A 12,738-nucleotide genomic window follows, 5' to 3' on the forward strand; every position below is an offset into this window, starting at 1 on the left:
GGCTTCGGTCACACGCATTGACTTACTTGGGATTCACTTTAAAATACGCCTTCCTACATCAAAAGCCCATGTATATTAATAATTATTTTGTATTTCAATGCACTGATGATGAAGTGCAGATTTGAGAAAACTCTGCATCACCTAAGGCTAAGAGTAATCATCATAATTATCACATACGTCACGCAAGGTCCAAAGAGGATACAGTATTGTAGAAAGCACGTAGTTTTGGATCAAATATTTCTTGATGGGCTTGAAGCTTCACCATTGACCGTAGAGAATATCTTATAATATAAATTGCTCTTCGGTATACGTTGCGAAACTGAAGTGGCAATGGGCACATAGCTCGTAAGGTGGACCGACGATCTGGTTAAGATCGCCGGAATAGGTTGGATGAGGGCAACGCAGGGCTGATCGCCATGGCGATCTTTGGGGGAAGCCTTTGTCCAGCAGTGGAAGCTTTCCGGCTGTAATGAAATGATATGTAGACTCAAAAGACCCAAGGTAAGACTTCAAAAGACATATATTTACCAGTGGGAGGCTCCTGGATGCCGGCTAGATTATGGGTACCACAACGGCGTCTATTTCTGCCGTGAAGCAGTAATGTCTAAGCATTACTGTGTTTCGGTCCGAAGGGCGCCAGCGCGCTAGTGAAATTACTGGCCAAATGAGACTTAACATCTTATGTCTCAAGGTGACGAGCGCAATTGAAGTGCTGTTCAGAATTTTTGGGGTTTTTCAAGAATCCTGAGCGGCACAGCATTGTAATGGGCAGGGCGTATCAATTAACATCAGCTGAACGTCCTGCTTTTTAATTTCTTCAATGTTTTACAGTAAGGTATAAAGTTTATTTCAATGTAAAATCTTGAGTTTCAAAATATATACTTGGACACATACCAATCGAACTTTAGTAATAAATTAAAAATCAATTCATATCTTATTTTATTCCTTTAATAATATAAACAAAATTGGAAATTGTTCTCACAAAAAACAACATTTAAATCGCGATACACAAATAATTCAGAATCATTTATAAGTTATCATTCAATATTTGGCTTCAGTCTTTAAACCTGCAAAAATTGACAGCGTTGGGTTTAGAAATACTGGTTACAACACGAAACATTCATAATAATCCAAAATTTATTGACACCTTCTTAAAGTAGCCATTAGATTGCCGCCAAATTGTAGCCGTCGGCAAAGAATATATAATATAATATAGTACAAGTGCGGAAGTCTCACTCCGCAAAATCAATTAAACCAATAGGGACTCTTGCGGTCATACAATAAGGTGTACTTCAGATCGCACAGCGCTACTAACCTACATTATTATTCACTTAGAAGTTGCCTCTCTTTCTATCGCGTGACTCTTACCTCTTCTGACGACATTAGGGTTGACTTCTTTACCTCAAACTGAACCTACCTAGAATAAGGTCATCTCATAAATATAACTCAGTTTTTCTATAACATATAACTATAAATTATTTCGTTGTCAAACCTACATTAATTGTAGATAGTAATGAATGCGTTGGAAGACCACGGCATAGTCAAACCAACTTAGTATATAGGGAATAGTAGGTAGCTATCGTGAATGGTAATCTAATTATAATAATAATCACATTAAATTAGATTGTTACAACGTCATTAGGAAGCTTAAGGAATTTTAATTTGCAATGACCTTTATTTACGTTTCTCCATTTTTAAAATATCGGTCGAATCTGTAAAGAGGTTGCCAATAAAGCGCGCGTGTGTCACTGCTTGCTCGTGAGCCCCTACGCCTACTGTGTAGAGACCACCGCAAGTATTTACGATTTTGATACCTGCATGGGGACCAACCAGGAGTGTATATAAGAATAAGAATGAACCTTAATTCTAAACCTACATAACAACTGTACAGGATTGGATGAAAATATTTTATGGTATGGGCAAAACAAAAACAGTGTTTGTTATTTAGATATAGGTATATATAAAACAGGTACAATATTTATACAAAAGAAACTTATAAAACATAAATAAATCTGTCAAAACTGTACAGTAGACAATGCTATAAAAATACAAACCTTACGCTTAATAAACTTAGTGAATTCGTTTAACTTTTATCAAATAAAAAAAGATCTTTTTGGATTTATATAAAAATACAAATATCACTGTGACCTTCGATTAATGATTGGTCTCCGCTGCGCTCCAACTAGATACCGCAATACTTAAGAACAATAGCTTTTTTATTGCGGCAACTATTAGATGTTTGTGTGCGTGGCATCTTGACACTCAATGGCATCTTTCAAATTTTATAAAGTACGCTTCGTGTTATTTTACATTGAAATTAATAAAATACAAAATATTTCTGATAATATGTCATCCCAGTGTCATTCTTATTTCTTGTAGTTTTATTTTTATAAAGTTTTACTACGCATCCCCGCATTTTAGTTTCAATTATTAGCAAAGTTTAACAGAACATGTGGCACGTAAACGTCACACATTGTTGGAGACTCGAGTACTCCCACTTGGGCGTAGTATTCATTGCCGCACTTTGCTACTGCGCCTGCGGTATCTAGTTGGAGACTAGCGGAGACCAATCCCTAATCTAAGACTGTGACATTTAATTGAATTTAAATAAATTATTTTCATCCAAATTGAAATGAGGTACTTATCTATTTTTACCATCAAATAAGACGACTTAATCTATTTCATTTGTCTAGCAATCTCTTTGGCACTATAATATTAATTTGTAATATTTTTGCCTTACCATTAATCCGTACAAAACGCAGTTTAAATAAGATTAGGTTGTGTCTTCAAAATTAATTGTATTTTACAAAGAGTGTATATACCTGTATTACAATATATTAATTTACTGAAAAATATTCTTAAAATAATGAAATCTGTAATTACATAATGTAGATACGAATAATATATTTACACAATTCTTTATTAAAACTACATCTTAATTAATGAATTAATAAATGCAGCAGTAGAGATTCTTTTATTTTGTATATACATCGAAATTTTTCAAACTATATATTATAATAAAACCACATAAAACTATATGACGTGTCTCAAAATAAAGGTAGGATTACATTATGTTCCAAATTCATTATTTATAATTCTGTGCTCATTTCAGTCGCGTTGCTATTACATGTGTTGGGGAGTTGCAGAAGTGAATGAGCGTGGTTTGAGCTGGACGTGCTACCCTCCGGGTTCAGTTGCTCTGTAACCTGTTTGTAAGAGTATATTATGAATCAAATTGAATAATAAAAAAAATACCACATAACATATTGAGTTTCAATAATAGACACATAATTAACACATTATTACAATAGACATTGAGGTCATGTTAGTTAGTTAGTTAGTGTTAGTAATAATTCTACAATCCCGTAACCGATGAACATGCATATGCAAACCTCGCAGCAAACAGGGTCGGGACGGGATCCGTGCGTGCAAATCATTGTGCTAAGTTGACACAACGACGAGACGGTGCGATTTTACTTACTGCGTGCTTTCTATGAGGGGTTTAAGGATAATGTCGAGGGTGTTGTCATGTCGCGCGTGCCTCGGCGCGTGTGTTCGCGGCAAATTCGCGTTGTGATCGCGCGTCTCACGCGAAGGTCGCGCGTACCGTCGCGCCAAAGAGCCGCTCTCGCCGATCATTATGTTGTTGTTGCTAGCATGTCTCTGTACGCCAATCATACACGCGTGTAACTACCGATGCGTACCGGCACAATATACCGCAGTGATACAGACGCAGCGGGACGGAAACCCAATTAATATCTCTGTCGAGTATTGCTGTTGATTTTCCTGTATGTTTATTTTAATACTTTCAATATAGAGCTCGATTTATATCATTCGTTCCGTTTAGCTGCATCTGCATTAACTTAATACCCAGGCACAAGTAATAAAACCAACTAACAAAATATAAATCTGAAATCTGAGTAAAACATTTTAATTTAAGTACATACATATATACCAATTTATATTTAATTTCGGAAAGCTTTATACTCATAAGTATTCATTTTGTCTGTTGATTCTTAAAAGTACCTCAAATATAAGCATATCATAGATAAACACCAATATACAAAGCGTTTATAATGAATTCCCATAACTTTAGGGTTATATCTATAGCTAAACAGAAAAGTCCAAGAAACATGTGTTCTAAAATGCATAATATTATGGGAAATAATTAAAATGTTTTAAACTGTACGTTGTGTCTTGATTAAAACCAGTAAGTCAAGTTCAATATTAGCGACGTTGCCAAACTTACACTAGCAAAGTTAATCGAAGGACATAATAACCAATGAAAGTAAGATGTGTCATATTTTTCATTGATAAGTAGGTAGGTACAATTATTCATAATTTAAAGCTCTTAGTATGCTGCGTTGCCAATTTTCTCGTTAAGTTGTGTGACATTGATATTTGATAATAATTTCATTTATTTTGTATGAAACGAAAATAGAAAGAGTTATGAGAATTCAACATAAACACATATCACCCAAAATATATTATAATTATGGTTACCCGTCTTAACAAATTACATTTAGCTACAAAATATTATGTAGTCTTAATTTTAATACAATATCAATTAAGTCCTTTAGTAAGTTGCAGTACTGCCACAAGCCCCAGTAAGCAGCTTTACTAAGTAATATTAATCAATAGTTAAAACTCACTTATAACTTTATGTTATAGTTAAGTTTATAAGTTGAAAGTAGCAAAATATCTACATTATTTATAACACAGCAACCTGTAGATCGTTAAAGTTTTAGCGGCCTAGAAACAGGAGTTGCAGATCGATAACTCTCTTATTACAAATCTGTTCCGCCTTAAATGTAATTAAAGTCTCCGTTTTTTCCCCCTCGGTAACTTGACGATCAAATAATAATAGGCTACAAGTCTTTGCACTTTCCTGTGATAAAATTGATTTAGTACAGAAAGATGTCGCCGATGAATTTAATTATACTTCTAAGTATGTTTTCTTGTTCGGTGAGCTAAGAAATGGCAAGATCATTTTTATTTCATTAGACAAATTTAAAATATTAACCCGTGATGTATTTCTTACCTTCAGTCTTGAAAAGCGGAAATAATTAGAAATTTCAAATTCAAATATTTTTATTCAGAATAGGATGTGACATCACTTATTGAAAGTCAAAAACTACCACCCATTTCATAACGAATGCCTAAGAACTGAGAAGAATGGGCGCAACAAACTCAGTGGGTTTCTTTTAATCGAAAAAATATGTTTACAAAGTAATATTGTACAATTAAACTTATTATTTAATTGCCTGAGGGCGGTCGCTCCACTCCCAATCTGTTGTATCACTAAGAACGTTAAATATGTTATAGTAACCTTATAGGTTTATGTCTGTTCCTGGTGTTAACATTATGGTCTAACCTTCCAGTGTTGAAGGTCCATTCGACATGGCTTCTATATCCAATAAATTACCGCGGAAACTCACATCAAATGCTCTGAATATTGTTGTGATAGATCTGCGGATGAGTGATGTTATGATATACAATTATTCTTTTATAAATGCCAATTTGATTACTACATTACAAAATGATCGTTGGACGGTTGGCGTAGCATACGACGATACGAATTCAATTATAACGCCTTGCTCTCGTATTCCTGATACTTGATAATGGGATATGTCTGTGATTAACAGTCACTGACACTTTTCAAACCAGAAACAGGTGAACCGCTATATTGCGGCATTAAAAGATATTACAGCCGCTCATAATTTAAGGTGATTTTACCATTTGCCAACATTCTCTCCCTTGTCTACGTATGCTTAAGGAATAATATGAGATTGACAAGTCAGTTGTAGCAGTAAAAACTTGCCGGTCTTCGAAAGAGCTTTTTTTTTATGAAAATAAGGGACGAAACGAGAAGGACGATAAGCTGATGTTAATTGATACGCCCTACCCATTTCAATGCAGTGTTGCTCAGGATTCTTGAAACACCCCAAAAAATCTGAACGGCACTACTCCTGCGCTCGTTACCTTGAAACATAAGATGCTAAGTCTCATTTGCCCAGTAATTTCACTAGCTACTGCGCCCTTCAGACCGAAACACAATAATGCTTTCACATCACTGCTTCACGGCAGAAATAGGCGCCGTTGTGGTACCCATAATCTAGTCGGCTTCCTGTACAACGGAGTCTCTCACTGGTAGAACACTGCCTATGTATGCTTAGGAAATGAAACGAGTTTGACATTCAGTTGGAGCAGTAGAAACATGCCGGTCTTCGCTAACGCGTTCATTTCATCAAATTGTATTGAAAAGAGAGCTATCGATAAACAATGTTAGAAAGCGAAGCGCCCACTCACGAAGAGAGAAAAGCCATCGTGTGCGGGGTGTCGGCGAGGGGGCGCGCGGGCCGGCCGGAGTGCCGCACTGTCGCTCGCCACCGAAACGAGCGAGCGCTGCGACCCGGACACGGCCCGCGCACGGCCCGGGCCCGCCGGCGGTCGACAGGCCGCGCGCCCCGCGTCCGCCCCGCACCCGCTCCCCGCCCGCCACCGCGTACTCACTGGAGCCGCCGAGCTGACCGCGCCGCACTTCGCACTGTCGCTCGACCTGACCAAAGTCAATCTTATATTTTGTATTATAATCATAACTTTTACAATTTGGCCGAGGATATTTGGACAGCCCTAGCACAGGTTTCAGTCTTTCTTTTATGGAAAAGGAAGACATACTAGCGTTAAGGGTAAGCTGGTGTTAAGTTATCACCGCCGCCCACATTAGCACATTCTCTTGCAACACCAGAGGAATCATAGCAGCGTTGCCGGCATTTAAGGAAGGTGTACGCACTTTTTTTGAAGGATGCCTTAATGTACCGTAATATGTCCTATCGTCCCGGAAACACCGCACATAGAAGCTAATTCCACAGCTTTGTAGACCGCCACACATTCAGGTGGTGGGGATGATATCCTTACTTGTGGCGTGTCGTGCGAAGATGGAATTCGATAGCACGAATCAGGTACAACAGCATTTCGGAATACACCCCTATCTTATAAATATAAATTAAGATAAGCTGGCCACAACCTTAAACAACTGATAGTTACTGAGAAGGTAGACGGACGAAGCCCCAGATTTCGCAGACCTACTAGATGGTCTGACCGAATCCGCACATCTCTGGATACCGGACTTCATGGCGCACTGCACGTAGCCAAAGACAAATACAGATGGCGAACTATTGTCAAAAAGTTGAATCCTCGGAGAAATCACGACCCTCAGCAACGTGGAATTCGACGCCAGGACGAGGATTTTTTTTACAATTTGGCCGAGAAGTTTGGACAGCCCTAGCACAGGTTTCATTGTAATTGGGCTGCCAGTGACAATCACCAGCCTTAAGTTTTAGTCTAATGCTTTGGTCTATAAATTATTCACTTCTTAAGGTCTCCATAATAAATAAATAAAATACATAAAAATCGATATGGGCATGTGTATATTATGGATGGACCCGAATTCTTTAGGCATTATTCAGATTAGCCCTGAAAATGATTATGTAAAGTTTGGTAGCAATTGGATCAACAAGTTTAGAGAAACTTTAAAATCTGATCTGAATCTGAAGTCAGTGGTCTGGCACACAAAGTACATACAGGCTAAATTTTTTACAGGCAAATTGGGGAAGAGGTTTATGTGATGGAACATGAAGAGGCAACTATCCTTGTATATCTGGATGACAAGGGATTAAGGGATGCGTTGCCGGTCGGAATTAGTGCCTTATAAAGTTGCAGGAGTTATCTTGGAGTGAAGTAAAATCTCGCCTTACTAAGTACACCAAACTTTTAAGAGTCGAATTTGGTCCACTCTTCTAAGTGACCACAGAACTGAAAGTCGCCAGTCATACCGACGCCGATACACACTGTGGCACCTAGAGGAGTCCTTATTTCAAATTTAAATTTTCAACAAACTATTCCTGTTTCATGGTAGTCACTTTTCAAATCTATCGGAAGTCTCTTTATAATTGCCTTTTTTACGTATAATATTTTTATTAACTTTGCGAAACTTTTAGTTTTATATCGATCTTGCATCTTAATCAAAATTAACAGAATATTCACTGGGAAAAAACATACCTTTCAGAAGAATATGCGTAGTCCTGATCAGCGCCGAGGCCAGAGTCCGTGTGCTCGTGGGAAACTCTTGCACTTCCAGATATCAGCTCGCCACTGGAACTGTTGCTGTTGCTGTTATTGACAGGACTGTATGGGTTGTTGTTCATCGTTGTGATGGAGCCCTTGTACCCGTTGTTCGTGAGGAAGTCATCTCCTGGATGACTCATGGGATCATCGTAGCAAGGGTAAACGCGTCTAACGAAAAGAAATTTTATTTTTTTACACAATACAAATAATTTAGACAAGCTTCTTTATTTCAGACGGTACGAGAATGAATGTTATTCAATAGTGGGTATCTCTGCGAATCAGATCAATGACGCGACACGAATCGAATTTTTATTGTTACTTCGAGAATTGGGTACATTTCTCAAGTAAGGCTTCTTTCATAACGTAAAATTCGTGCGATACAAATTGTCATCCAGATAGGGAGTAAAGTTTAAGTAAAGTAGAGTATATTGTGGCATATCTTTAGCTGTTGGGATGAAAATAATAACTGCATGAATGATAATAATAAATGCATGTAATGAAACTGCATATGTAAAATATCGTGATGAACAATTGTATTATGCCATGCCTGCTATATGGCTGTCAAACCTGGGCATTCACAAAAGAAAAAAAAAACAAATTTAGAAAAGACAAAAAAGCAATGGAGAGAATCAAAATGCGGATCAGGAAACTACAAAAAGTATGTAGCGAAGACATTAGAAAAAAAACCAAGCTTACCGATACATTAAGACACGCGATAACATTTAAGTGGCAATTGGTTCGCCACATTTCACGCTTCACAGACAGAAGGTGGACAATGGAGACCAAATGGAAAGGACCACCGGGGAAAAGGACCACTGGTAGAACCAAAGCAGCAATGGGCAGATGACATCGTGCAGGCGGTGGGAAGAAACTGGATTGATCAGGGCAAGGATTGGGAAAAATAGAAAAAGTTGGGGGAGGCCTATACCCAAAATGGGGACTATTACCAAAATGATATAAGAATAAATAATTAAATTGGTCACTTTAAATAAAACTAACACTAGATTTTAAGAACTTTAAATTACTAACATTTAATTGCAAAATAAGGGTTTTGTAATTAAATGTGTTTGGCTTATTATTATTATATAATAATGAAACAATACAAGATATTTAGCAAGTAGCTATACAGTAATAATTATTTGAAGATTCATACTAATAAGATAACAACTGAAATAAAGAGTTTCATAGTCAAATATAATAAAAATAACCTAACCTTCCGTGTCTTTCAATATTGGTCCTGTGCACGCTAAGGATACTTGAGCTCGATCTTACGGAGCCATGATTGTCGTGATCGCCTTTGTGAGCCTTCTCTCGTCGCGACATCGACCCTTGTTCGTTCCTGTGTTCATGGTACCGAAAAAATTTAATCATCAGATCGTATATTAAGATTGAAAGACAAAGGAACAAAAGAAAAAGTTTACAATTTCAACAAAATAGACCTTATATATATGCAAGACCTATGCATTATCGTATCATAAAATAATCTCTAAGCTACAAAGTGATAATAACGTCATAAATCATGTATGATTATATAATTCATGCTATTTTTACTAGTTATTAGTTTATTGTACCAATATAAAAATAGAATTTCCTCTACCAGTACATTAAAAATTAAATAACGGGTTGCACTTCAGGAGTGCGCCGGCAGAAGAGAAAACTTGAACATTAACGTTGTGCATTTTTGAATATTATAGAATGGTTAGAGAATAACTTCGCACGAATTACTGTATTTATCAGCATAAAAGTACCAGCATTTAAATTTTGTAATAAAATATTGATTTATTGCGCCATCGTACACAAAAATGACAATTTTTATTACATAAAAAAAAATACATTTCAAAACTATAACAATTATTTCACATTAAGAAGATCTCTCAGAAAAATCAACTTTCATCCACAATTTCACCGAATATCTAACGAATTTCGATCAGGTCACGTATCCTGACGCGAGTTTAATATTTTATACCCATCCCAAGAAAAGTGCTCAACGCCGCTAAAAGAAGTTAATTAGGAAACTTTGGGATATTTATTGGAAAAACTATAATATAATGTATAAAAGATTGTTTAAATGAAGATGGATGTATAAGAACACTAGAAATTTTGAAAATTATCGATTTATATAAATATTTGTAAAACACCTTGTTGTTAAAAGCGACTTTAAATAAACGATAAAAAAAGCCTTGACTTTAAAACATAAATGGATTTAGATGATATAAAACAAATACAATGGATACAATATAATATATCTTGAATATATCGAAATATGATAATAAACATTGATCAGGTACACTGCTGTGATAGTAAAACCTGTACTAATGTAAATAGAAGGAAGGATATATTTTGCTTGATGCCTTAGTTGCGTGCTAGTTGCCCGTACTGCCATTTAAATTATAGCTTGGGCTTGGCATTTGTGAATCAGAGAGGTGGGATGGTAATACTCGTATGTAATTTGTGAAGTAGATGTCTCAGTAGTCATTATTACTTTCCAACCTGTTGCAAGTTAATTAATAATATTTACTGTACAGTTAGCACAGTTATATTAGGTATCTTTGAACACTTTGAATATATTTGACTGACTCAGTTAATTAACATTTTCAAAATATAATTTTTGTATCTTTGATGTGAATTTTGATTTCCGTCTCAAAGCACTGTTGTTTGTAATGTTCAATTTGGAACTGAAAGTTAGATTTGTTTTTCAAAACATAGATTAGATTTTCCTCGAAAAAATAACATTTTAATCAAAATAAATAGAAATAGGCTTAAAGCTAAAATAGCTAAAACTTTCAATGTGTTCAGCAATTAACAGTCGGTAACCTGCCGTTGCTGATAGTTTCAAACTGATACCATCAACACTTTGAAAAACAGAGAAAAGAGGAAAGAATAATCCTACTAATATTATAAATGTGAAAGTTTGTATGTCTGGATGTATGTTTGAAATTCTGAAACGCAAAATCCACTGAATAGATTTTGATGAAACTTTACAATAATATAGCTTACACACCAGAATAACAAAAAGGCTATAATTTATAAAACTATAGTGTGAATTATACAAAATATAAAAGAAGTGTGATTGTTACTAATGAATACAACTAGCGCCATCTCTTATCAACTAGCAAGCAAAAGATCAATAAATTTATGTGGCAAAACAACGTTTGCCGGGTCAGCTAGTTATTCATAAGGTTTCTATTTATATCAGATTGTGTCTGAATAAGTAATATTTTTATCATGGAAAATTCAATATCATGCAAAATTAGTGTAATACAAATTCCATGTTTTATATAAATAATTTGCAAAAATTTCTAAAGGAATTTCTTTAGAAATTTTCAATTGACGCCAGGTATAACTTTTAAAATTGTTTGCGTATTGGGTAATTCATGTCAACAGAATTTGTCTAACACTTTCCTAATACTATTTGTTCTCCATCGTATACGTACTGCTTATGCTTCGAAGATGTTCTCAACTTGGTGTGTCTGGCCTGGCTGGTCTGCACCACGGTATACGGGATCTCTTTAAGTTGCTCCTCCGTCATCCCCGCTGTATCCACTAGCGAGAACTCCAAATGCTGTTTCAGTTCATTTGGCAGCCACTTCTTGTCGTTCGGTGAACCAGACCGCGATCTAAGCAAGGATTTTATTTGTAGTACGCCACTTAAAATAGATATAACAGCTCACATTAAAATAGTTACATTTGTAGTAAAGTCACATTCCACTATTTTATCTGCAAAAACTAATGATAGTTTTTGGATACCAAATACGGAAAATAACTTAGGTTAGAATAATAGGTTTAAATTTTTTTCAGAGGTTAGATACACCTTAAAGTAAAACATTGACCCACTCATAAATAATTTTAGCTCTATTAATTTTATCCAATAAAATGATAATGCGTCATTGCCAAAGCAAAAAATAGCTCCTTAATTAAGCTACATCAGTCTATATATTTATAAAAATAAATTCTAAACTTGACAAAGTTCAAGAAAACGTAAGCATTAACAACAAAGTACGTAAGACCATTATCAAAATAAAATTTACGACAAAAACAAGTTTGAATATAAATGAACAAAGTAACTTGGCGTAACCTAGACAACTTTTATTACCAGAGTCATATTTGTAAGATTCAAACACGACCATTTGTTACAAACGTTTAACGCCGCACATAGATATCAAAGTTGTACGCGCTTATAAAAATGTTCGTTGCGAGCTAACGGTTCGTGGCAAAACTATTAGAGATGTTAGGAAGCTTGCCAAGTGGAATGTGACTCGGGTTAGAGTAAATTTAAAGCGGGACTTGCAGTTACGCTATTTTTCAGAGAAACTACGGTTGGAGATAATATTCTAGACATTTTATCACCACTCTGTATTATGTTGTCTGGATAAGTTTAACTCTGTTGCAATTTAATCGTAAAACCGCTAAACAGAAACGTAAATTGTGAACACAAATGAACTTTACTGATTGGATAGTTTAGTTCAGATAATAATGGTAGGTACTAATATAGGTTATAATGGTAGTGTGAGTTTGTTACATCGTTTGATTGTACGCGTAGGCTGGTGTACCATGGTGCGATTCTGATAATCACAGCTTTTGTTCAAACAGGTTGAAAAATGGCTAAAAGAA

General features: G+C 35.7%; 1 protein-coding gene across 2 annotated transcripts in view; it reads right to left on the reverse strand.

Annotated features, from left to right (window-relative positions):
- Positions 1-926: 926 nt before the first annotated feature.
- Positions 927-12,738, reverse strand: part of LOC126966454 (band 4.1-like protein 4) — a 91,698-nt gene continuing 79,886 nt past the window's right edge. The window contains exons 16-20 of one of the 2 annotated variants that reach the window (XM_050810495.1): positions 11,562-11,744; positions 9,341-9,466; positions 8,062-8,295; positions 6,514-6,559; positions 927-3,206 (exon numbers count right to left, since the gene is read on the reverse strand). In XM_050810495.1, the coding sequence (XP_050666452.1) occupies positions 3,090-3,206; positions 6,514-6,559; positions 8,062-8,295; positions 9,341-9,466; positions 11,562-11,744 (706 nt within the window). In that variant the 3' untranslated portion in view covers positions 927-3,089. The remainder of the gene's footprint in view (positions 3,207-6,513; positions 6,560-8,061; positions 8,296-9,340; positions 9,467-11,561; positions 11,745-12,738) is intronic. The other variant, XM_050810496.1, reaches the window with a different exon arrangement.

This window comes from Leptidea sinapis, chromosome 10 (assembly GCF_905404315.1).
Source record: "Leptidea sinapis chromosome 10, ilLepSina1.1, whole genome shotgun sequence".
Taxonomy (NCBI): domain Eukaryota; kingdom Metazoa; phylum Arthropoda; class Insecta; order Lepidoptera; family Pieridae; genus Leptidea; species Leptidea sinapis.